The sequence below is a fragment of the Bombina bombina genome, chromosome 3 (genome assembly GCF_027579735.1).
Source record: "Bombina bombina isolate aBomBom1 chromosome 3, aBomBom1.pri, whole genome shotgun sequence".
Lineage (NCBI taxonomy): Eukaryota > Metazoa > Chordata > Amphibia > Anura > Bombinatoridae > Bombina > Bombina bombina.
The window spans coordinates 697,179,916-697,205,856 of record NC_069501.1 but is presented as its reverse complement, the minus strand read 5'-3'; the positions used below and the strand labels follow the sequence as shown (position 1 = coordinate 697,205,856).

At 37.1% G+C, this 25,941-nt stretch overlaps 1 protein-coding gene across 3 annotated transcripts in view; it reads left to right on the top strand.

Moving 5' to 3' along the window:
• The first annotated feature begins 1,041 nt into the window (after positions 1-1,041).
• RCC1L (RCC1 like) overlaps positions 1,042-25,941 on the top strand; it is a 48,116-nt gene continuing 23,216 nt past the window's right edge. For 2 of the 3 annotated variants that reach the window (XM_053707473.1, XM_053707475.1), the window contains exons 1-9: positions 1,042-1,195; positions 2,413-2,739; positions 4,091-4,220; positions 6,363-6,491; positions 9,468-9,534; positions 11,709-11,760; positions 14,955-15,039; positions 15,243-15,424; positions 18,733-18,820. In XM_053707473.1, the coding sequence (XP_053563448.1) occupies positions 2,425-2,739; positions 4,091-4,220; positions 6,363-6,491; positions 9,468-9,534; positions 11,709-11,760; positions 14,955-15,039; positions 15,243-15,424; positions 18,733-18,820 (1,048 nt within the window). In that variant the 5' untranslated portion in view covers positions 1,042-1,195; positions 2,413-2,424. The remainder of the gene's footprint in view (positions 1,196-2,412; positions 2,740-4,090; positions 4,221-6,362; positions 6,492-9,467; positions 9,535-11,708; positions 11,761-14,954; positions 15,040-15,242; positions 15,425-18,732; positions 18,821-25,941) is intronic. The other variant, XM_053707474.1, reaches the window with a different exon arrangement.

Here is a 25,941-nt window from a genome sequence, read left to right as displayed (position 1 = left end):
GGAAAAGAGAGAAAATGTAGTAATAAGAAAAAAGAATAATTTCAGAAGGAGTAGTAGATTTTAGCTCTTGAATGGTAGCTGTGTAAGCTATTTGCTTGCTCTGACTGAATTCTTGCCATACTAGGGTTTGCTATTAGTTCTGGTGGTATAACTAATGGGCCTAAGCCTGAGACCAAAAGAGTATGAAGGGAGATTGTAATTTATAAGGAAGGGGATAAAAGTGATAGGGAGCAACTAACTGTCAGTGATACCTGTAAGGAACTCACCCTATTGTTATTGTTTATGTATTGCATTGCAGGGAAGGAGCACGTGAAATTTTAGTAGCATATCAGCAAATAAGTTGCAAAACATTTGTTCTTGGTTATTCTCATTATTGTGTTCCAGTGAGACAGTATGTGCTGCCTGAATTTAAAGGGAGAGTGTATGGTCTTCAAACATTTTCTAGGGACGGTCTGATTTACCAGTCCGGCTCTGCATTTCTAAATATTTCTGATTGACCATGAAAGGGCTTTTTTCTGTTATCTTGAATTTCACACGTTAAATATTAAGCGGATGCGGATACCAGTAAGATTGAAAGTATGTAAGGGACTGGTCTATATAAATGATCGAATATTAATATATGCTGGCCCCTTTTTAATATAATAAATGGAATTACACATAATTGTATCTGCTCACATAACGCATGTACCAACATGAATAAACAACATAGAAAGAATAAATTAGTTTAATAAAAACGAAAAATATTTAAACGACACGTTTTTAACGCAGCTTGTTTATAGCCATCTATTGGAGCTCCTGGATATCAGATTTATAATCGAATTCAAAATATTTTCTATCTAGACTACAGTGTACGCTACTACACTGCACCCTAGTGGCGAGTACTTCGTCTGACAGTTCACACACAGACTTCGGAAATCGGAATAATGTGCAACCAACCAGCTACTGCAAGTAACCTTACCCCGGAGTAAGCATCACAGAGATGACGTCTGTTTCACGCAGTGCATTTTGGGAATTGTTGTTTTGTAACCCGGTTGGTCAGGCTGTACTTGAGGAGATTGGATAATGGTAGCGCCCATTCTACAACATGCGTTGGCTTCCGACAGCTTAATGACAGGGAGGACAAACATGCTGTTTATATACTGACGGTGGATAAGAGAACTATCATTGTATACCAAGCCCTGTGATCCTTTGGCATGTATGTATCATACAAGGACTCGCATGTTAAAAAATGCTGTTCATTAATGCAGTATATACCCAGATGATGCAGTAGCTTGGTTACATGTACAATCACCAATTGGTACTGTTTGTGTTTTTTTATATATAAAAAGTATGTAGTTTACATGTAGCAATGATCATGATGGGGCAACTGAAGTGGACTTCTCCAGTAACTAGCAGCCAGTGATACTGGTGGATTATAAACAATTTACTTCTGTTTTCTGCTTAGTTCTCTTGGTATCCTTAGCTGAAAGGCATACCTACTTATGCCCAGGAACAGCAATGCATTACTGGGCGCTGGCTGGTTATTGGTGGCTGCACATAAATGCCTCTTGTCATTAGTTCCCCAGATGTATTCAGCTATCTCCCAGTACTGCAACTTCAACAAAGGAGACCAAGAGTATGAAGCAAATGTGATCATATAAGTAAATTGGAAAGTTGCTTAAAGGGCCAGTAAACCTATAAAATAATATTATATAATTCTGCACATCGCTCCTGCTCTATTTGACAGTGGGAGCGAGCTGCACTGAGTGTAATGGCGCGGTCGGGCTGTGACTAGACACCTGGCCAGATGCGCTCTGTGTAAAAAATAGACCCGCTCAGAAGAGCACAGAGAGCGGGTCTAAAAAACAGTCTTTATTAATAAAAATTCACAGGCAATATTAGATTGCATAAAGCAATATAATGTTATATAATTCTGCACTATGTGCAGAATTATATAACATTATTTTATAGGTTTACTGGCCCTTTAAGATTAAATGCTCTATCAAACTCCTGAAAGAAAAAAAATTGGAATTAATGTCCCAAATACATATTTCTTTTTTAATGCTGATACCTCTTGCTCTTTGTTTTCTTTATTAAATGTTATTTTCCACAAGAGCACATATAGATAGGTTCAGTAGCATACACATCTTTTAATAACTATATGTGCAGGCACAGGTTCCTATAATCCTTAATCTTTTGATAGTATAAGTAAACTGATTTTTTGACACTGATTCCTGGAAATTTAATGTTGATTTAAATGATCCTTTAACATTTCTTGACTATCTTGGGGAGAGGAAAAAACACAATTTGCATATGTAAAAGTAAAACCAGGCAAATGTGACTTTTTTTCCTATGCTCATTAAATTTTTGTTTTTTAAAATGTGTGCACATCTAACAGTGTAAAAACATTTATGTTCTTATGTTCCGATGCAGTGATCTAAAAGAATGTGGTCATATACATGCTTTGCAGTACGTTGCTGGAACCTTGTGAGGCCATGTCATCATTTGCAAAGACACGTGAGGCCAATCCGTCATCTGCAAAGATATTTGTCATCAACAGTGGGGAAAAGCAGAGAACAAGATGACATGCCTGTTTTTCAGTATGTGGGGGAGAGGTCCAAAAGAAAAGACCGTGTGTTTGTTTGGGGCTTTTCTTTCACAGGGGCTCTGGGGATCCCTAGCTTTGTCCTTCCAGACACAGGAAGAAAGAAACTAAAGAGATTCCAATCTACTCCATATAGGTTGGATGTGGATGAGAAGGTTAGTTGTTTCATAGTTGTAAAACTACTGTTTAACAGGTTGATATGTTACCTATAGGCATTATTCTGTCTAAGACATTTCATTATTACATTGAGGAACTCTTGAGGTCTTTTAAACAGCACTTGTGGTTTAGCATGGAAAGTGGTGACTTAAATATTAGATTTCAGATTAGCAAACAAAGACTTAACTGGCATTTTGTTTACATTGTTTTCCAAGACATTAAAGGGATATGAAACTTGATTTATTTTTTTTCATGATTTTGGTAGAGCTTATAATTTGAAACAAGTTTTCAATTTAATTCTATTGATCAAATTTGCTTTGCACAATTTTTTTTTATTAAGATTGCAGGTGGACACAGTAGAAAACATATCCGTCTGCAATTGCCACTTGAGATGTAGCACCTACTGTATTTAGCATATTGATGACTAATCCGACTTCTTCCAACCATTGCATGCCCCCTTTGGCATCCAGCTTGGGGGGCAAGCAATGATTGGAGGAAGCCAATATGCAAATACAGTAGGAGATGCGGGTGGAGGACCGGTGGTATGTTTACCATAACGTAATGGTAAATATTTTAAAAAAGAAGCATCCTAAAATTTATTGAATTTAAGCGCCCCTGTTTTTAAGATTATTTTTAGATACTGGGCAGTAATTCATTAAAGTTTACAATCACTTTAATGGTTCTTTAAAGGGATATGAAACCATGCTCCTTTAGTAAAACTAAAAACAAATATATTAAATAAAGGAAACATAAAAAATAAACTGATTTTGTTAAAAACAACACACCGCTTACTTGTATTCTTGCTAAACCAGCACTTAGAAATTCCCATTGTAGCCTCTGCCTTCAGCTAGATAAGGGAGCAGACAGTGCAGAACTTTCTATGGTCACATGGTTTTTACAGCAAAAGTCCTTTACTGAACATGGGTAATAAACTAATTGCATCTAGCAAATATGTGTCTCCTAGCAACATTTCAAAAGAAAAACTATTCCAAAGCCCCCTTGTGAGGTTGTGACAGGAAGTAATAAACCCTGCACAAATTAAGTTATAAAAATAATGAAAAGGTAAAATCCTTTAAAAATGATGAATAATGCACATTTCAATGATTTATATCAAGTATTAACCACTTAGTGCTTTTTTCATTACAACAATGAAACACTGTTTATATCCCTTTAACTGATAATCGTCTATGCTTGTACATGATGAAGGGCTAAGTTCGTCCTGCAATCCAGAAGTTTGAATAGGAACTGGAGGTACTGCAGTCTGCTGAGCTAGTTTCTGAGAAATACTGTTTACTAGTTGATGAGTTATGTTGTCATTTGTTATATTTATATATTGTTTTGATATTGTAGATATCTTCAGCAGCCTGTGGCTATGGATTTACACTTTTATCCTCCAGGACACAAAATATCACAAAGGTGTGGGGAATGGGACTAAACAAGGATTCCCAGATTGGGTTTCACAGGAGCAGAAGAGATCGGAGTAAGCACTATTTATTTATTTATTTATTTATTTATAAAATATTTTACCAGGAAAGATACATTGAGATTTCTCTCGTTTTCAAGTATGTCCTGGGTACACAAAACATTGCATTGATACAATGGGTACAATAAAATAAAAAACAATAATAATACATATGCACAAAAATTTTAAATAGAACAGATAGGAAATATATAATCAACAATGACAGGTGCATTCTGTTTTGAGATATGTAGAGAGGGATCTCTTAAAGGATATTAGGCATGGGGAAGGTTTGAAAGTGTGCGGGATGTCGTTCCATAATTGTGGTGCTCTGTAGGAAAAGGAGGATCGAGCTGCTTTCTTTTTGTATTGAGGCAAGCTAAATAATGTGCTGGTACTGGATCGGAGGTTATAGGAGGTGGGAATAACCGGTGAGAGCATATTGCTCAGGTAGGGTGGGAGCTTCCCAGAAAAGCTTTTAAACACAAGGCAGGAAAGATGGAGGGTGCGTCTGGATTCCAGGGACAGCCAGTTTGGTTCTTTTAGCATGTCACAATGGTGGGTTCTGTAGTTACATTGTAGCACAAAGCGGCAGAACGAGTTATACAATGTATTACGTTTATTAAGGTGAGTTTGCAGTGCAGGTGCATATACTACATCCCCATAATCCACGATTGGCATCAGCATTTGCTGTACAATCTTTTCCTTTACAGTAGGGCTGAGGCAGGATATGTTTCAGTACAGGGCACCTATTTTTGGATAAAGTTTAGATGCCAGTTTTTCTATATGAGGCCAAAAGATAGATTGGGGTCTAACAACATGCCCAAGTATTTAAAAGAGTGGACTGCGGTCAGTGTGCAATTTGATTTTGTTTTGATGCATAGATGGGAATTTTGTAGTTTGTGTAGTTTAGGTCCTGTGCCAAAGATCATTGTGACAGTTTTGTCAGTGTTTAGGAAGAGTTTGTTTTTTGAGATCCACTTTTCTACCCCTGTGAACTGGTCTTGGAGCACTGCTTCAAGCTGCGGTAGATCGGAATTGTTTGCATAGATTACCGTGTCATCTGCATACATGTGTACAGTTGAGGATTTGCAGACATTAGGCAGATCATTTATAAATAATGTGAATAGCTGGGGGCCGATAATGGAACCTTGGGGAACACCACACGTGACTGGGAGAGGGAGGGAGTCGCTGTCAGAAATGGAGACATATTGTGATCGATCCGATACATATGATCGAAACCAGGTTAGCGGACGATCCCCAATACCTGAGTTTTTTTAGTTTGAGCAGTAGTATGTCGTGGTCTACTGTGTCAAAGGCCTTTGCAAAATCAAGGAAAATAGCTCCAGTTAGGTCTCCTTGTTCCATTCCAGTTTGGATGTCGTTGCAAACTTTTAGGAGGGCAGTTGTAGTGGAGTGATTTGTACGAAAACCTGATTGATCAGGGGTCAGATAGTTAGATTGTTGTTAATATTCACATAATTGCGTATGGACGCATTTTTCTAAGATTTTTGACAATACTGGTAGCAATGATATTGGGCGATAGTTAGAAACCAAGGTTATCTCCCCACTTTTATGGATAGGCACTACTCTTGCAGTCTTCCAGAGTTTGGGTTTGTATCCACTAGAATTCTTACTGTGTCTACTTGTTTTTGATTCTGTAATTGGCAACTCTTCAATATATGAACACCACAGTCTTCTGTCTATGTGCTTAATTTCCTTTCCAGAAGACGGCTATTGTATATCCCACATATAACTTCAGCATACTTAAATAGTATAAAACCCCCCCCAAAAAAAAACGTTATTATGCATCCTATTTAGTTATTAGAGTATTCAGAATTTAAAATGGAATTTTATCCATACATTAATACATTATTTGGCCTTATAAATACACACATTGTCCCCAAAAGACTACTGCACGCTTCAAGTATATTATAGGTTTTACGTGGACTGAAAGGTTTGTGGGGGTGGGTCATGAGAAGCCTCGGCTTAGGGGCTATATAGAGGTAAATCAAACCCTGGTTGTGCATTTATTAAAAGTTCAATACATATTGTTCAGCAAAGGATAACACACCATCTACATGTATATTAATGTGTGCGTTATGGGCCACTATAAATGATATGCATTTGGTTAGTATAATATTTGTTGTCTCTTGTTTAAAGCTAAAGGATATGATTACATCCTGGAACCTTCACCTGTTCCTCTTCCCCTGGATAAACCACAAGAAACACGAGTGTTGCAGGTGTCGTGTGGTAGGGCACATTCTCTCATCCTGACTGACAATGAAGGAGGTGATTACATTATATTATCTCAGTATAAGCAATTCTGGTTTAGGTTTGAGACTTCTTGACCATTCTAGTGTAAATATGAAACGTTTTTACATTTTCATTAGAGCATTTTATTTCTAATCAAATGCCCTACTCTTGTTATGCTTTAAGGGACTTTCCAGACAAAATTAGAATCCACATGGAGTTATTTCAGGTTTGACTAGATGCATTTTTTTAAGGAACATGTATTAACAAAAACGCTTCTAATACAAGCTATAGCTGTTTCAAAAGTGTGCACCAGCATTTTATACTCAGCACTTGCTTAGAGATCATAAGGTGCTTGTACCATCTGGTAATGACTCAATTTGTTTATTGATGATCTGATACAGGCCCCACAGACACTCTGAGCAGCTGCAGTATTTAAAATGCTGGTGCACTGAGAATATCTAGCTATGCTTCACATGCACGTGCAGAGAAAAATATTAACGCTAAAACAGTGATAACTTTTACTAGAAGCCTTTTTTTTGCTAATACATGTGTATTGCAAATATGTTTCTATTCAAAATGTAATTCATCTATGTGCATTTCAATTATTGACTGTAGTGTCACTCTTAATGTGTAATTCAAGTTGCATTCCTGGACCAATCACAATCTGCTTCAGATTAGGACAGGTTTATGCTGCTGCTGATTTAGACTTTTTGGACAACAGACCCCCAGGAGTTTTGCATTCATCAACATGCTGTACCCATATTTGACCAGATGATGATACAGCCAGTGATTGGAGCATATACATGTATGCTTAATTCTTATAGGCTCACCATCTGTATCCTCATCTGTAACGGCAGAGGAGCATAATATTGACGAAGGGGCCTATTTATCAAGCTCTGTATGGAGCTTGAAGCCAAAGCCCCGTGTTTCTGGCGAGCCTTCAGATCACTGCTCCATAACCTGTCAGCCTGCTCTGAGGAGGTGGACAGCGATCGCCAGAAATCAACCCGATCGAATACAATCGGGTTAATTGATACCCCCTGCTAGCGGACGATTGGCCACGAATCTGCAGGGGGCGGTGTTGTACCAGCAGTTCACGAGAACTTCTGGTGCAATGCTGAATGCGGAGAGCGTATTGCTGTCCGCATTCAGCGATGTCTGGCGGACATGATCCGCTGATCGGATCATGTCGGACAGACATTTGATAAATAGGCCCCAATGTATTCTTATGACTTTTTCCCTTATTCTTTCAAAATCATTGGAAGTTACATCACACTAATGGATTACTTAGACGAATAGTAGTTTTTAGCATTTTTACTTTATTTTTGTGCAGTTTTAACTTCCACAGAAAAGGAAAATATTCAAGAAGGAAAAAGGCCATTTCATGCTGGTTGTATAAAATCATCATACGATTTCAATATAAGATTAATAAAAAGTAAATTACATAGGAACCACGGAAAACCATACACAGTTCAGATTGCTGTAAGGGTAAGAATAAATATATATATTCAATAAGACATTTTTAAATGCAAAGCTTTACATCACACTCACATGATATCAGTGCAGGCAGTGGCAGGTCAACTGGTTTTTTTTTATGCTGGACCCCCACCCTCTAGTTTCGTCCCTGCTAAGAGGGTCTCAGACACTGTGTGGGCACTTTAAGTACTACTGAATTTACTGTTGATTGCTATGCAATATTTTAGCGGTCTGTTTTCTGACTGTTAAAGGGACATAAAAGTGACTCTAAGCCTACCTCAGTATATTCTTGATGGAATGAAGTATTTTTAACAAAGAATACCAAGATATAGATGTACATTTGATAACAGACCACACAATTAGGAAAAAAAAACTTTCTAATTAACTTCTCTCTGAATCATTAAATTAATTTATGACTTCCATGTATCAATTTGTAATGACCTCCTTTCCCATTGGCTGTTTATTTTTCTCTTCTGTGCTGATGAGAAAAACTCTGTTTTAGTTACTCACATTTGTACCCCGGCTGCCATATATTCCATTATTTATTGCAGATGTATATCTGGTGGTCCTACATATTTAGACACAGTTGGTAGTTGGATTTTTCAAACCCTGCACTAATAAACTGTATAATTCTGAGAGAATAAACTTTATATTCATAGTATTATTGTATTAGTGACTGATTTTCTTATGAAGCAGATGTCCTAAACTGTTATTTCTGTACTATTGTTGATGCTTTTTCTTCTAGAAGCCATTATATAATTACATAAATACATTACAATTAAAATTTTAAATTGTGTCCTGTAATAAATTGTAGTTTTGATCCTCTCTTGAATGACAGCTTTAATGTTTTAAATTTATTTATCTTAATGGGACATAAGTGCAAAAAGAAAACGCCCTATTATATGATATTGCTTACATATGGTTGTGTGTCTAAAGGGACAGAAAAGTCAAAAGTAAGGCTTTCATATCCCTTTAAGTTTTATTTGACGTTACTGTCCCTTTTACGTACTGTAAAGGCCAGAGCAGCAGTGTACTATTGGGACCTAGTTGAATACATCAGATGAGCCAATGACGAGGCATATGTATATAGCCAATAATCATCAGTTAGCTCCCAGTAGTGCATTGCTTCCTCAAGGCATACCTAGGTATGCATTTCAACAAAAGAATGAGCTAAATGTGATAATAGAAGTAAATGAAGTCTCTTACAATTGCACGCTCTATCTGAATCAGGAAATTTTAATTTTGACTTTCATGCCCCTTTAACGTGTTTATTCTGATGGTCATTAGTCCTTGCTCAGATTGTCATTATGCCTTCTGTCTATTACTTTTTAAAGAGCTACCAAACCACTGAGTAGGAAACTAAACGTCATATTTACACACTTATAAATGACTACCCGTCTACATTTCTTTTAAATAAAGTTATTTGAGGATCACTGTGTGCTGTTGCTTCTGGTTAACTGTTTACATAGTTGTAAAGTAAATCCTAACTGTAAATGTATGAAAATCCATAGCTGATATTTTAAATGACCTTTCCAGTTTTTAGCCTGGGAAACAATTCATACGGACAGTGTGCCAGAACAGTAATTGAAGGAGAAATATACAGGTAAGGAAATGAGACCTTTATGATGCAGGTGTAGCCTAAACCCATGATTTCCTAAAACTAGACATTATATTTATAACTAGTCCTAAAGCCTGTGTACACGGGCCATATTTTGTATTACAGCGGTCCCACCCCTCTCGCTCTCACTCTCTCTCTCTCTCATGCGCTCTCTCTCTCTCTCTCATGCGCTCGCTCTCTCTCATGCGCTCGCTCTCATGCGCTCGCTCTCTCATGCGCTCGCGCTCTCTCATGCGCTCTCTCTCTCTCTCTCTCTCATGCGCTCGCTCTCTCTCATGCGCTCGCTCTCATGCGCTCTCTCTCTCTCTCTCTCATGCGCTCTCTCTCTCTCTCATGCGCTCTCTCTCTCTCTCATGTGCTCGCTCTCTCTCATGCGCTCGCTCTCATGCGGTCTCTCTCTCTCATGCGCTCGCTCTCTCTCATGCGCTCTCTCTCTCATGCGCTCTCTTGCTCTCTCATGCGCTCTCTCTTATGTGCTCTCTCTTATGTGCTCTCTCATGCGCTCTCTCTTATGTGCTCTTTCTCTCTTCCCCCTCTCTTATGCGCTCTCTCTCTCTTCCCCCTCTCTTATGCGCTCTCTCTCTCTTCCCCCTCTCTTATGCGCTCTCTCTCTCTTCCCCCTCTCTTATGCGCTCTCTCTCTCTTCCCCCTCTCAGGTATGTTTGTCCTCGTGCAGTCTCTACTGCGCATGACTGCATCGGACAAACATACTTGGCCTTTTATTATATAGGATTCGCTCCACCTGCTTGACTTTTAACACACAGTCATTAGTTGCACACTCTAGTAGCCCATTTATAGCTTTCCTGATTAGTGTTAGCAGAAAAGGAAACCTAGGTTACAATATGGCAGCGAATATTGCTTTATGGGAACTAAAAAATGAACACTTGTTTTTTTCCCCAATATTTAAATAACTAATTTTAATAATGTCATGAGCATAGTATTTTCAGGTGCAACTTTGCTTTGAATACATCATTCTGCCTAGCATTAAGTTAGTGTTTTAAAGAACCACTAAACACAGTAGAATAGCACAATCCATAAATGTGTAAAAAAATAGACAATTCAAAACCACTTAGTTTGAATTTCAAATGAGTAGTATATTTTTTTTCTGACAGATGTCAGTTACTTACAGTTTCCTTCCTAATGCATTATGTGACAGCCATCAGCCAATCATAAAGTGCATATACGTATATTCTGTGAATTTTGCACATGCTCAGTAGGATTGTACAGATTTAGATAATGGAAATGAATTGGAAAGTTGATTAAAATTGTGTGCTCTATCTGAATGAATGAAAAACCATGTTGTTTTGTGGCTTTACCATATTACATGTCATTTTTTAAGACTGGTTAAGTACATAAAGTGAGTGACTGAGAATATAATCCTGCAGCAGACTGGGATAAGGGGCTAATTCCTGTTAGTGGGTCGATAGAATTAGAGATAAGAAAACACTGTACAGGCATCTAAAAAAGGGAGTCAGCTCATGTTAGCACTGTCCTTCATAACCTCATGCTTTTCTGCCATATATGTTGTTATAACTAATATGACTGTATGTTTCTTATAAGTAACAGACCTAGAGAGAGAAATAAATATTTGTGGGCTATTGATAACCCTAACTGCTAACATAGGATGTTGTCATTTACTAACATAGGATATTGGCATTTGCTAACATAGGATATTGGCATTTACTAACATAGGATATTGGCATTTACTAAATATTGGCATTTACTAACATAGGATATTGGCATTTACTAAATATTGGCATTTACTAACATAGGATATTGGCATTTGCTAACATAGGATATTGTCATTTACTAACATAGGATATTGTCATTTACTAACATAGGATATTGGCATTTGCTAACATAGGATATTGGCATTTGCTAACATAGGATATTGGCATTTACTAACATAGGATATTGGCATTTACTAACATAGGATATTGGCATTTGCTAACATAGGATATTGGCATTTGCTAACATAGGATATTGGCATTTGCTAACATAGGATATTGGCATTTGCTAACATAGGATATTGGCATTTGCTAAAATAGGATATTGGCATTTGCTAACATAGGATATTGGCATTTGCTAACATAGGATATTGGCATTTGCTAACATAGGATATTGGCATTTGCTAACATATGATGTTCTTTCTCTGCTAGTGAAAGTCAGCTGATTCACAGGGTTATGCAGCTGGACAGTAACGTTGTTCAGGTAAGAGCTTCTTGATGTAGCAGCAAAACAATGAATTAAAGGAACATTAAACCCCATTTTTGTGCAACCTTCCAAATTACTTATATTATCTAATTAACTTTATTCTCATGGTATCCTTTATTAAAAGCACCCCTAGGTAGACTAAGGAGCAGCAATGCACTGCTGGGAGCTAGCTGCTGATTAATTGTCATTGGCTCACACAATGTGTTCAGCTTGCTTCCAGTAGTGCATAGTTGCACCTTAAACAGGGGACACTAAGAAAATGAAGCAAATTTGATAATAGAAGTAAATTGAAAAGTTTTTTAAAATGATATCTTCTTATATCTATCAAACACTAAAATTAACATTCCAAAACTAATGCAGATAATCGACCAGTTTGGTACCTTCTCAGGTTATAAAATAAACGCAGCCAAATCAGAAATTTTCTGGATTCGTAGGACAAGTGACTCATGTTTAGAAAATCCATTCAAAAGAGTAACAGACTCATTTAAATATTTAGGGATAACTATCCCGGTGAATTCGGATAATCTTTATGAATTTAATATTCCCCCAATTGTTAGACAATTTAAGGAAAAGCTTAGAATATGGCAAAGCTTACCACTCTCAATTTCCGGACGAGTAGCATTAGTTAAAATGATCCTCCTTCCGAAACTGCTGTACATACTTCAGAATATCCCAATAATTCTTCTTGAAAAGGATGTACGGCTGATTAATGGTTTAATTAGACAATTTCTTTGGCAGGGGAAAAGAGCACGAATATCTTTTAATAAACTCACTCTTCCATGTGAGTTTGGAGGCTTAGCACTCCCAGACATTAGAGCATACAACCTTAGCTTCCTGGCACGAATAGCGGCAGATTGGATCTTGTCAAAAGACTATATTCTAAATAATCATCTTGAGAACAACATATGTAGTCCTTACCTCCCCTCAGCACTTCTGCACTCCCCCCCCTAAGGAGCTACCTCCAGAAATTAAAAGACTCAAAGTAATTTATAATCCTATCAGGGCATGGTGGAAAATAGCAAAAACTCTTTCAATTAACTCCAAGGTTTCGCACTACCTTCCCTTGATAGGAAATCCAAAATTCCAACCTGGGCTACACTCTGAAGTTTTCAATAGATGGCATAAGAATGGGCTGAATAAATTGATATTGCTGATAGACAGTGATAGAAAAACTACTAAAATATTTGAAGTATTAAAAGAGGAATTTAGTTTACCTAACAAAGACTTCTTCGCTTATTTACAGATAAGGCATTTTCTGTTTGAATTAATTAGAGAAGAGGGCTGGGGCTGGAAACTAGGTAAACTTGAAAACTGGCTTATACTTATGAAGGCCGATCGTATGTCTATTTCTGTGGGCTATCACTTATTGGGTGCTAGCAGGGGTAATTTAAATCTGACAAGAATTGCTTCAGCATGGACCTCACTCGCAGCACAGAATAGGGTTGACCCAAAAATTTTGCAATACTCTATAGCTAAAGTGGCTAGGACTACTCTCTCTGCTACATGGCGGGAAGCACATTTTAAGTTACTTCACAGGGCATATTTCACTCCGGAAAGGGGTCTTAGGGTGCACAACTCGAGCTTTAATAAATGCCCTAAATGTTCTCTTTTAGCAGCAGACATAGAACATATGTTTTGGTTCTGCCCAAAAGTGAGAAATACTTGGCGTAAATTAGAATACTGGCTGATTAGGGTACTCAAAATTCCATCCATAACCCTCACCCTATCCCAGGTTATATTATGTATTGATGACTTAAACAAACGCCATCCTAATGATAAAATAGTCTCCATCTCCATTTTAGCCACTAGATACTTGTTATGCAAAAAATGGAAAATGCGGTCTGTACCAAGTGTGTCGGAAATTCAGAATTGTTTGAAAAAACAATGTTTATTGGAACAAAAAGATACAGATATCAACAATGAAGAGGATATAACGAACTTCTTCAGTAAATGGGCAGTATACATTAAGTCACTTCCTGAAAACGAAAGAGACTATATGATCTTTCCTTTCCAAAATTCTGAATTGGTCTTGTTGGGCATATGGTAAACGGAGTGCTGGGGATGATGAGAGAGAGCTGGGGTTTTTCTTTCTTTTTCCCCTTTTTTTTTTTTTTTTTTTTCCCCCTTTCCTTTAATTTTAAATAGAAAACCCCAACTTAAGGTGACTTAAGCTAATAATGCTTCTTTTTTTTTTTTTTTTTTTTGCGGACTTAAAGAAAAATATTCTTACTTTATTTTTTTTATTATTTCTTCCTTTGGGAAAATTGTCAGTTAGAGGCTACTTAATATAACCTGCTTTTGTCTTTATACTGAAATTGTTTGAACTTTAAGATGGTGATAATTGTTTTTCTTATCCCTTTTATCTTAAATATTGTTATGAATCAAGTCCGCATCATTGTATAATTCGCCTTTCTGTTGGTTAATAAAGAACAATTAAAAAAAAGATAAAAAAAAAATGATATCTTCTATCTGAATCATGAAAGATGCAGAAAAAAGGCAGTGCCGTGTTAGCCAGGATATTCAAAGAAAGTAAAAAGCCGTTTATAAGAAACAAAAGCCCTGTTTAATAGCTAACTAATAGTTTATAAAGTTGTAAGCTTTCAGGACACTGAGGTCCCTTCATCAGGCATTCTAATCATGAATATTTTAATCATTATACCTGGTACATATTAATACTCTATCCAATATACATAGCTATATAATATAATGATATTGTTGTGGCCTGGCAGCCATCTGCAGGCTAGAATTTAATACCTGTTTTGTACAAGTGAGTACTGAATAACACACTTTTCCCCAGGTAGGGATATACCTAACCTGCAGCCTGTAGGTTACTCTAGAGCAGTGAATGTGTGAAAATATAGCAACTTTATCTCACCCGCTCTTTCTACTGCAGTGTCTTCGCATTGCTTTATATGCAGAGCCGCTCTACTCTACAGACAACTGTGAAACTCTCTCTCCTTTAGTCTTTCTCTCACACTATCTGTGTCTTACTTTTACTATCTCTCTTTGTCTCTTACTGTAATGCTTGTGGGGATTAGGCACACTGTTATCTAGGGCTAGTAATGCAAGAAACAAACATCAGCATTACATTGTTTACATTAGTATGTCCCTTTTTGTGTGTTTTACTTTAGTACCAATGATTGCAAATATAAATATTTTTATCTTTTTTCTACTGATTTAATTTATTTTAGGTTTCATGTGGGCAGGATCATAGCCTGTTTAGGACAGAAAAAGGCAATGTATATTCATGTGGCTGGGGAGCAGATGGGCAAACAGGTGTGTTTTTTAGATGCTAGATTGCCTTTCCCGTTACACTTTTAGACTGACGACATAAAATATTATCACTGTAGAATGTCTCCACGAGGGATGTTGTAATATCTTACCAGTAGAATGTGCACAACACATTTTTTGCTCAAATTATAAGCCTAATAATATATGCCTTCAATTGGGTCATTTTAATTGTTTTTGTTTCCACACAGGTCTTGGCCATTACAACATCTGCAGTGTTCCTACAAAGCTGCGCGGGGATATGGATGGGGTTAATATTGTCCAAGTAGCCACTTATGGAGATTGTTGCTTAGCTGTTTCAATAGATGGAGAACTGTTTGGCTGGGGAAATTCTGAGTATCTGCAGCTCTCATCTATTACTGATGCTACCCAGGTGAGGTACCTGTGAACGAGAGGAAATGTACGTAAATTAACATTACACTTAAAGCACACAATTGCTAACACAACTTTTTCCCAGATAGAAACTAGATGCAGAAATGTTGTATTACAAATGGTTTAACCACTTTTCTTTTTGCTTACAGTAGTGCATTATTTCTTGTAATCTTCCTAGTGTGGTGCAGTTGTTTTGAATTCTTCTGTAAAAAACAGGCCGACTTACTGAGGTGCCGGAGTGTTTGAAAATTGCCTCCTGTTTACAGTTGAACCAGACTTTACATTTTAGAATCTGCTGTTTCTTTATTAAAAACAAGGACGATAAATTAAACCTCTATATATAAATCAAAACTCCTACAAATGTTATGTTTGTGGTTGAATCACATGCAACACATTCCCTGGGAAAAGTACAAGATTGTGTTGTGCAACTAATGGTAGTGTTGTGTTAATGAAGTATTTTCCTCTTACCGTTTACAACACAGACTGCACAACTACATTTCTCATCCATGCAGCTAACCTATGACTTTGTAGACAAATCTCCTTTCTTCTAACATGTGTGTGTTTAATATATGTGTGTATATAATGAATGTGTGTGTATATGTGTATATAATATTTATATAAATGCCCCAAGCAAAATATCAATGGCAAAGCGTACAGCTGCACATCATTTAAAAAAAGAAAAAAAAGTTGCTCCTAGATATAAATAATTGACGCGTAGGTCAGTGGTGAGATTCCGAAATTTTACCAACAGGTTCTGGTGGGATTCCAAAATTTTAGCAACAGGTTCTTTAACTTTTGTATAATACAGAACCTATACAGTTTCTACATTTTAGGAACAGGTTCTTAAGAACTGGTGAGAACAGGCTGAATCCCACCACTGCTAGAGGTGCTTCTGCTTGGATATAACAGCAAAATACAGGAGGGGGCATTTTCCCTCTCTCATCCCTCTATGGACATCTATTATCTAGGCCTTTATAAATCCCAGAGCCATAAATGTAGTTCCCTACATTTGTGTATTTTATTTTTTTACATACAGTTGTATGCAAAAGTTTAGGCCCCCCTGGCAATTTCCATGATTTTCATTTATAAATAATTGGTTGTTTGGATCAGCAATTTCATTTTGATCTATCAAATAACTGAAGGACACAGTAATATTTCAGTAGTGAAATGAGGTTTATTGGATTAACAGAAAATGTGCAATATGCATCAAAACTAAATTAGACAGGTGCATAAATTTGGACACCCCAACAGAAATATTGCATCAATATTTAGTAAAGCCTCCTTTAGCAGAAATAACAGCCTCTAGACTTTTCTATATAGCCTGTAATGAGTTTCAGGATGAAGGTATTTTGGACCATTTGCAATATGCATCAAAATGAAATTTGACAGGTGCATACATTTGGGCACCCTTGTCATTTTGTTGATTTGAATTGAATACCTGTAACTACCTAGCACTGATTATTTTGAACACACAATTGGTTTGGTGATCCCATTAAACCTTGAACTTCATAGACAGGTGCATCCAATCATGAGAAAAGGTATTTAAGGTGGCCAATTGCAAGTTGTTGTTCTCTTTGACTCTCTTCTGAAGAGGGGCAACATGGGGGCCTCAAAACAACTCTCAAATTACCTGAAAACGAATATTGTTCAACATTATGGTTTAGGGGAAGGCTACAAAAAGCTATTGCAGAGATTTAAGCTGTCAGTGTCCACTGTGAGGAAATGGAAGACCAGAGGCACAGTTCTTGTTCAGGCCAGAAGTGGCAGGCCAAGTAAAATATCGGAGAGGCAAAGGATGGTGAGAATGGTTAAAAACAGACCACCTCCAAAGACCTACAACATAATCTTGCTGCAGATTATGTCACTGTGCATCGTTCAACAAATTAGCGCACTTTGCACAAGGAGAAGCTGTATGGGAGAGTGATGCGGAAGAAGCCTGGGGCTGTGTGGCCAGTGCCGGTACTGGGAATCTTGTTAAAGTTGAGGGTTGCATGGATTCCACTCAATATCAGCATATACTTGAGAATAATGTTGAGGAATCAGTCACAAAGTACTGGGCTGGATATTTCAAAAAGACAACGACCCAAAACACTACTCCAAAATCTACTCTGGCATTTATGCAGAGGAACAAGTACAATGTTCTGGAATGGCCATCCCAGTACCCAGACCTGAATATCATTGAAAATCTGTGGGGTGATTTGAAGCGAGCTGTCTATGCTCGGCAACCATCAAACCTAACTGAACTGGAGATGTTTTGCAAGGAGGAATGGTCCAAAATACATTCATCCAGAAACTCATTACAGGCTATAGGAAGAGTCTAGAGCAGTGGTCTCAAAGTACATTCCCTGGAGCCATATGCGGCCCCCAAGATAATTTCATGTGGCTCTCCCTTGTTTAAAGTAAACCATTAATTTGGGCTGTCAATTTTTTTTAGGGTTCTAAAAGGTGTAACTAGTTAATGTTTTATATAGGCACTCACAAGATAAATATAAATACAAGAGTCCAGTGTAGACTCCCACCACGCACTGTTTGGATAAATGTTACTTTTGACATTGTTATACAGTTCCAGAAGGAGCGCTTCACTTGGCACTTAAAAGATAAATATATACTGTGTATGTCTGTTGTGGACTACAACTCCCACCATGCGCTACTACTTGGGTAAATGTAACTTCCAGTTCCTAGTATATCTATCTTACTCAGTTTAAATGGCCCTCATAAGCGCAGGACACTTGGCCAGTGGCCCCCAGATACATTGAGTTTGATACCCCTGGTCTAGAGGCTGTTATTTCTGCTAAAAGAGGCTCTACTAAATATTGATTCAATATTTCTTTTGAGGTGCCCAAATTTATGCACCTGTCTAATTTTGTTTTGGTGCATATTGCACATTTTCTGTTAATCCAATAAACCTCATTTCACTACTGAAATATTACTGTGTCCTTTAGTTATTTAATAGATCAAAATGAAATTGCTGATCCAAACACCCAATTATTTATAAATGAAAATCATGGAAATTGTCAGGGGTGCCTACACTTTTGCATACAACTGTATATCTATATTTAAAATATTTCCTGGTCCTATAAATATAGTTTCTAACTTTACATAAGATTGGCAGTTTCAACTCAGACTATTCTGTAAAGGGTACTATTTTTGTTGCATAAATTTACCTTGTTCTATTTTTTAATTTTTTTTAATGTAAATGATCAGAAGTAAATGTAAGCTTATAAAAGGATGTAGCACTGCATATACATATTTAGCAGACAATGTAATTATTTTTTTTTCAATATTATTTATTGTTTTTTTGTATTTTAGGTCAATTTTCCCCGGCACTTACCTTTCCGACATGTTGGGAAAGTGAAGCAAGTAGCGTGTGGAGGAACTGGCTGTGCTATCTTGAATGGTGAGTGCTGACCAGTTGTTTGCAGAACCAGTTACCGGTTTCTTATACAATTTACTGCTGCTTGTGAGTAGGGATAATTAAGGGGTTAATGGATGCCATTTTATTTTATTTTATTTTTTGGCAATGGTTTAATCTACTGCTGCCAAAGGAGCCACTATCCCTAAAGACAGCATACACCATATGCACACCAACCTCCCCATCCCTCAACTCTATAATTACCTAACTAGACACTAGTAATGCAATATAATATTTCAACTCAATATATATTATGGCTCAGATTACAAGTGGCGCACTATTTAGTGCTTTTCTCACTTGCAAACATAACTGGAAGTAAACTCTTAACACGGGCTGGTTAGCCCACGTGTTACAAGTTGAAGGTAAAATTTTCGCATGCAAGCGAAACCTGATCTGTGCTAACTTTAGGACTTTGTATATCACAACCACTCTAACTTCTTATCCCGATTAGACTTTAATAGAGGATGCTGTTAAAAAACAAAACAACTAACACTTATCACCACGTTGCTAAACATGAAGGTAGTTTTGAATATTTCAAATTCCAATGTACTTCACATAGAAGAAAAAGTTTTTTTGTTTTTTTAAAGCAGCAGTCAAGTCAAAATTAAAGGGACATTCCAGTCAAAATGTAAATGCACATAGATGAGTTACATCCTTAATGACCGCAGCACTTTTCCATTTTCTGTCCGTTTGGGACCAAGGCTATTTTTACATTTCTGCGGTGTTTGTGTTTAGCTGTAATTTTCCTCTTACTCATTTACTGTACCCACACATATTATATACCGTTTTTCTCGCCATTAAATTGACTTTCTAAAGATACCATTATTTTCATCATATCTTATAATTTACTATAACATTTTTTATAAAATATGAGGAAAAAAAAACACCTTTTCTAACTTTTAGCCCCAAAATCTGTTACACATCTGCAACCACCAAAAAACACCCATGCTAAATAGTTTCTAAATTTTGTCCTGAGTTTAGAAATACCCAATGTTTACATGTTCTTTGCTTTTTTTGCAAGTCATAGGGCCATAAATACAAGTAGCACTTTGCTATTTCCAAACCACTTTTTTTCAAAATTGGCGCTAGTTACATTGGGACACTGATATCTGTCAGGAATCTCTGAATATCCCTTGACATGTATATATTTTTTTTTTAGAAGACATCCCAAAGTATTGATCTAGGCCAATTTTGGTATATTTCATGCCACCATTTCACCACTAAATGCGATCAAATACAAAAAATTGTTCACTTTTTCACAATTTTTTTCACAAACTTTCGGTTTCTCACTGAAATTATTTACAAACAGCTTGTGCAATTATGGCATAAATGGTTGTAAATGCTTCTCTGGGATCCCCTTTGTTCAGAAATAGCAGACATATATGGCTTTGGCGTTGCTTTTTGGTAATTAGAAGGCTGCTAAATGCCGCTGCGCACACGTGTATTGTGCCCAGCAGTGCAGGGGTTAATTAGGGAACTTGTAGGGTTAATTTTAGCTTTAGTGTAGTAGACAACCCAAAGTATTGATCTAGGCCCATTCTGGTATATTTCATGCCACTATTTCACCGCCAAATGCGATCAAATAAAAAAAAAAGTTTCCTTTTTCACAAACTTTAGGTTTCTCACTAAAATTATTTACAAACAGCTTGTGCAATTATGGCACAAATGGTTGTAAATGCTTCTCTGGGATCCCCTTTGTTCAGAAATAGCAGACTTATATGGCTTTGGCGTTGCTTTTTGATAATTAGAAGGCCGCTAAATGCCGCTGCGCATCACACGTGTATTATGGCTAGCAGTAAAGGGATTAATTAGGTAGCTTGCAGGGTTAATTTTAGCTTTAGTGTAGAGATCAGCCTCCCACCTAAAACATCAGACCCCCTGATCCCTCCCAAACAGCTCTCTTCCCTCCCCCACCCCACAATTGTTCCCGCCATCTTAAGTACTGGCAGAAAGTCTGCCAGTACTAAAATAAAAGGTATATATATTTTTTAAGCATATTTTCATATGCTGCTGTGTAGAATCCCCCCTTAGACCCCAATCTCACGGATCCCCCATCAAACAGTTCCCGGGCACTCCCGCCTCCGATCCCGCCCTCCTCCACATGATCACAGGCCCATTGCAGGCCGCCCACCCGCCTCTCTGCTTTACTCCCACCCACCAACGACACTCCGGTGTAGAGAAGGCCACAGAGTGTCTCTCTCTGCATCGGAGGCTTGTAAAGGGGTATTGCAGGATGCCTACATATCGAGGCATCACTGCAATACCCTCAGAGCTGCTGGAAGCGATTGCGATCGCTTCCAGCACTCTGTTAGACAACTGACGTACCAGGTACGTCTATTGTCATTAACTGCTTGTTAATGCATGACATACCTGGTACGTCAGTTGTCATTAAGGGGTTAAATAGAAACATATTTGCAATATACATGTATTAGCAAAAATGCTTCTAGTAAAAGTTATCACTGTTTTAGTGTTAAAATTTTCCCTGCACATGCATGTGAAGCATAGCTAGATATTGTCACTGCACCTACATTTTAAATAATGCAGCTGCTCAGATAATCACTGGGGCTTGTATCATGTCAGCAATTAACAAATTGAGTAATTACCAGATGGTACAAGCACCTTAGGCTCTCTGAACAAGTGCTGTGTTTAAAATGCTGGTGCACGGTGCATACTTAAATACACTTTTCAAACCGCTATAGCTTTTATTAGAAGCATTTTTGCTAATGCATGTATATTACAAAAGTGCTTCTGTTCAATACCGAAATGCACCCATGTGGTTTCCAATTTTGGCTGGAAAATCCCTTTAAACTTTTAATGATTTAGATAGGGCATGCAGTTTTTAAAAACTTTCCAATTTACTTTTATCATCATGTGCTTTGTTCTCTTTGTATTCTTTGAAAGCTAAACCTAGGTACTCTCATAATTACTTTCTAAGCTGTTAAAGGCTGCCTCTTATCTCACTGCATAACAGGTAATTACATATAACATTGTTGGTTATGCAAAACTGGGGAATGGGTAATAAAGGGATTATCAAGTAGACTGTTGATTTTTTAAATATATATTTCTGTATATATCTGATTTAATTTTTAATATATTAATTTGTATGCAAAAGTTTAGGCACCCCTGATAATTTCTATGATTTTCATTTATAAATAATTGGGTGTTTGAATCAGCAATTTTATTTTGATCTAACAAATAACTGAAGGACACAGTAATATTTCAGTAGTGAAATTAGGTTTATTAGATTAACAGAAAATGTGCAATATGCATCAAAACTAAATTAGACAGGTGCATAAATTTGGACACCCCAACAGAAATATTGCATCAATATTTAGTAAAGCCTCCTTTAGCAGAAATAACAGCCTCTAGACTTTTCTATATAGCCTATAATGAGTTTCTGGATGAAGGTATTTTGGACCATTCCTCCTTGCAAAACATATCCAGTTCAGTTAGGTTTGATGGTTGCCGAGCATGGACAGCCCGCTTCAAATCACCCCACAGATTTTCAATGATATTCAGGTCTGGGGACTGCTTTTGTGCAGTGTTTTGGGTCGTTGTGTTGTTGAAATATCCAGCCCGGCGTAACTTCAACTTTGTGACTGATTCCTCAACATTATTCTCAAGTATCTGCTGATATTGAGTGGAATCCATGCGACCCTCAAATTTAACAAGATTCCCAGTACCGGCACTGGCCACACAGCCCCACAGCATGATAGAACATCCACCAAATTTTACTGTGAGTAGCAAGTGTTTGTCTTGGAACGCTGTGTTCTTTTGCCGCCATGGATAACGCCCCTTGTTATGACCAAATAACTCAATCATTGTTTTATCAGTCCACAGCACCTTCTTCCAAAATGAAGCTGGCTTGTCCAAATGTGCGTTTGCATACCTCAAGCGACTCTGTTTGTGGCGCGTGTGCAGAAAAGGCTTCTTCCGCATCACTCTCCCATACAGCTTCTCCTTGTGCAAAGTGCGCAGAATTGTTGAACGATGCACAGTAACACCATCTGCCGCAAGATGATGTTGTAGGTCTTTGGAGGTTGTCTGTGGGCTGTTTTTGACCGTTCTCACCATCCTTTGCCTCTCCGATATTTTACTTGGCCTACCACTTCTGGCCTTAACAAGAACTGTGCCTGTGGTCTTCCATTTCCTCACAGTGGACACTGACAGCTTAAATCTCTGCGATAGCTTTTTGTAGCCTTCCCCTAAACCATAATGTTGAACATTTTTTGTTTTCAGGTCATTTGAGAGTTGTTTTGAGGCCCCCATGTTGCCACTCTTCAGAGGAGAGTCAAAGAGAACAACAACTTGCAATTGGCCACCTTAAATACCTTTTCTCATGATTGGATGCACCTGTCTATGAAGTTCAAGGCTTAATGGGCTCACCAAACCAATTGTGTGTTCCAAATAATCAGTGCTAGATAGTTACAGGTATTCAAATCAACACAATGACAAGTGTGCCCAAATTTATGCACCTGTCTAATTTTGTTTTGATGCATATTGCACATTTTCTGTTAATCCAATAAACCTCATGTTACTACTTAAATATTACTGTGCCCTTCAGTTATTTGATATTTCAAAATGAAAACCATGGAAATTGTCAGGGCTGCCTAAACTTTTGCATACAACTGTATGTGTATATATATATATATATATATATATGTGTGTGTGTGTGTATATATGTGTGTGTGTATATTCATATCTTATAAAATGCCCATGTTCATACATAAGTATATGTATGTCATTTTATTTTATTTTTTTATTTAAAAATAAATATATATATATATAAAAGAATCTACAAGAAAAGCACATGAGCGTATCAACAAGCATAAATCTAATATAATTTATATAAGATGCAAAGATGATCAAGCCCCTGTTTCTTTCCATTTCATAAAGTTGGTATGTGTTTTAAGGGTAGGACTACAGAGAAGAAAATATTAAAACGAAGGGAAACCTGTTAGATTCACAATCTAGACAGAATGCACCCTAGAGGATTACAGAGAGATTTCTCTGTATTTTTGTTAATTTATTTGAAAATTTAATATTTTTTTTTCTACTAAGTTTTTGTGGTGACAATAGGTTTTGTTGGGTAAAATGGATATAAATTGTATAGTGATCTTTTGATGTGATGATCACTTCCATTTCTTCCATTGTTCTGTATTAGTTTAATATAAAATACGAAGTTAGTTAAAAGACCAGTGGATGGCGATAAAGGACTGTATACAGTATATTATTTAACTTGATTAGTTTACCTATAAAGTGGAGGTGTTAAAGTAATGTACTATATTATTAAGGCTTTGGGGCCGAAACATTATATTATGTTTTACTGAACAGCTTTAATAAAATGTGTTTTTTTTTTGTTTTTTTTTAATGAAAGCAGTGTGTGTGTAGTTTTGTGGATTCTGATTTTCTAAGCTACATAAAAACATGTAATTATTCAACATCAAATATATACCTTTCAAAAGGGAATTTTGCTTAATGTTATGCATCTGCAGTATGTGTACACTGCTGAGATATAAATGCAGTGGGTCAAATATACTTTATTTACTATCACTTTTAGCTTCAGTGGAATACCTGAATCTGTACCTGATACCGTTAAGGTGGGGTGATTGTCAAACTGTCTTTGAGACAACGTTGACTGCTGCGTTTAACCTCTCTGCTGCCGATATCCCTTACCATGATTTCCTCACAGATTTTGATGTTGCATAACATACTTGTAGTGGTGCTTTAGAGCCTCAGCAGATTCTACTTACCATCCCAGGCTGCACACAGGAGCCAAGGGTAGCTATCTGACCTAGAAGCAGCTGTAGGATGACATAAATTCCAATAGAACTGGTAAACACCAAGACTGTAAAGAAATTCAAAAATGCCTGCGACATGCATAAGGCTATCCTAAGAACAAAGTAACATGTAATATGGGTAGACTTGATGGGCCATTTTGGTTCTTGTATACCGTCAAATGCTATAAAGATTACCGGCCCTCACGGAGAGAGAGAGCATTTGTGATGGTTCCAGATTTGAAGGGCACTGTAGCGAGACTTTCAACATCTGGGTGAGAAAACATGAAATAAAATCTTAACTTTTCCCTTGACTACTCACTCCTGTTATGATAGCCTCACACATGAGTATTTTTGAAATACAGACTTCAGGGGTTTAAAAATACGGGGTATTTGAGGAGATGGACTTGACAATGATGGTAATTTCTCTGGCCCTAGCAAACCTATGCTCTAAGGGGATATCTAAGCCCAGCAACAAAGAAAATGCAGATGTACACTCCTTGGCTATGCAGAGAATTCCTGAGGATTTTGACTCAAAGTTTAAGATACAGTGGGAAGTATATTATGAGGAGTTAGTTATATGCAAGTCACCTTCACTCAGCTGGAAAAGGTGGTGCAGGGTAGCTGAGTATAGCACACACAGTGGGGACCCTTGTTGTGAGAGGGGAAGTATCAGATATATTGCGCATATATATATATATATATATATATATATAAATGAACTATGTCTAACAGCGCTTTGAAGATAAAATAAGGACTCTAAGTGTTTTATTACTAAGTCCTATTAAGACCTGTAGTGCTGCCTTAATAACCTGACCAAGTATTATTGGCGGCCCCCGCCGCCAAAACTACAGAGTCTTAAAAATAAAATAAATTAAAAGATTGGTTATGGGCACAAAAACAAGGCTTAAAACTGAAAGTTATTCAGTTAGTATCAGCAATACAATACAATAAAAGTGATACAATGCAATAAAATATTATATAAAAAAAACACTTAAAATATGTGTATATAAGCATAAAAGTTGATACAAGTCCAGTGATAATAGTCCCAGAAACAATCTAAAAAAGTTCCCACATGAAAGAAATTCTTCTAAAAGACAAGCTCCGGGTAAGTTGGTGTGCCCAAAATGACCAATAAGGATAAATTAACTTCCTACGTACAAAAAACTACCTCAATCAAAATGAGGTAAGTGCCGCACAGATTGTCAAGTAGTTGGCTCTCTAGTCATTGGCTCCTCCCCATAGGTAAATCTGCTTCCTTCAATGTCCCTTGTAGAAAAATGTAGTTGCAATTCCTTTGTGTTCATCTGGATTTGTGGCAATTTATGA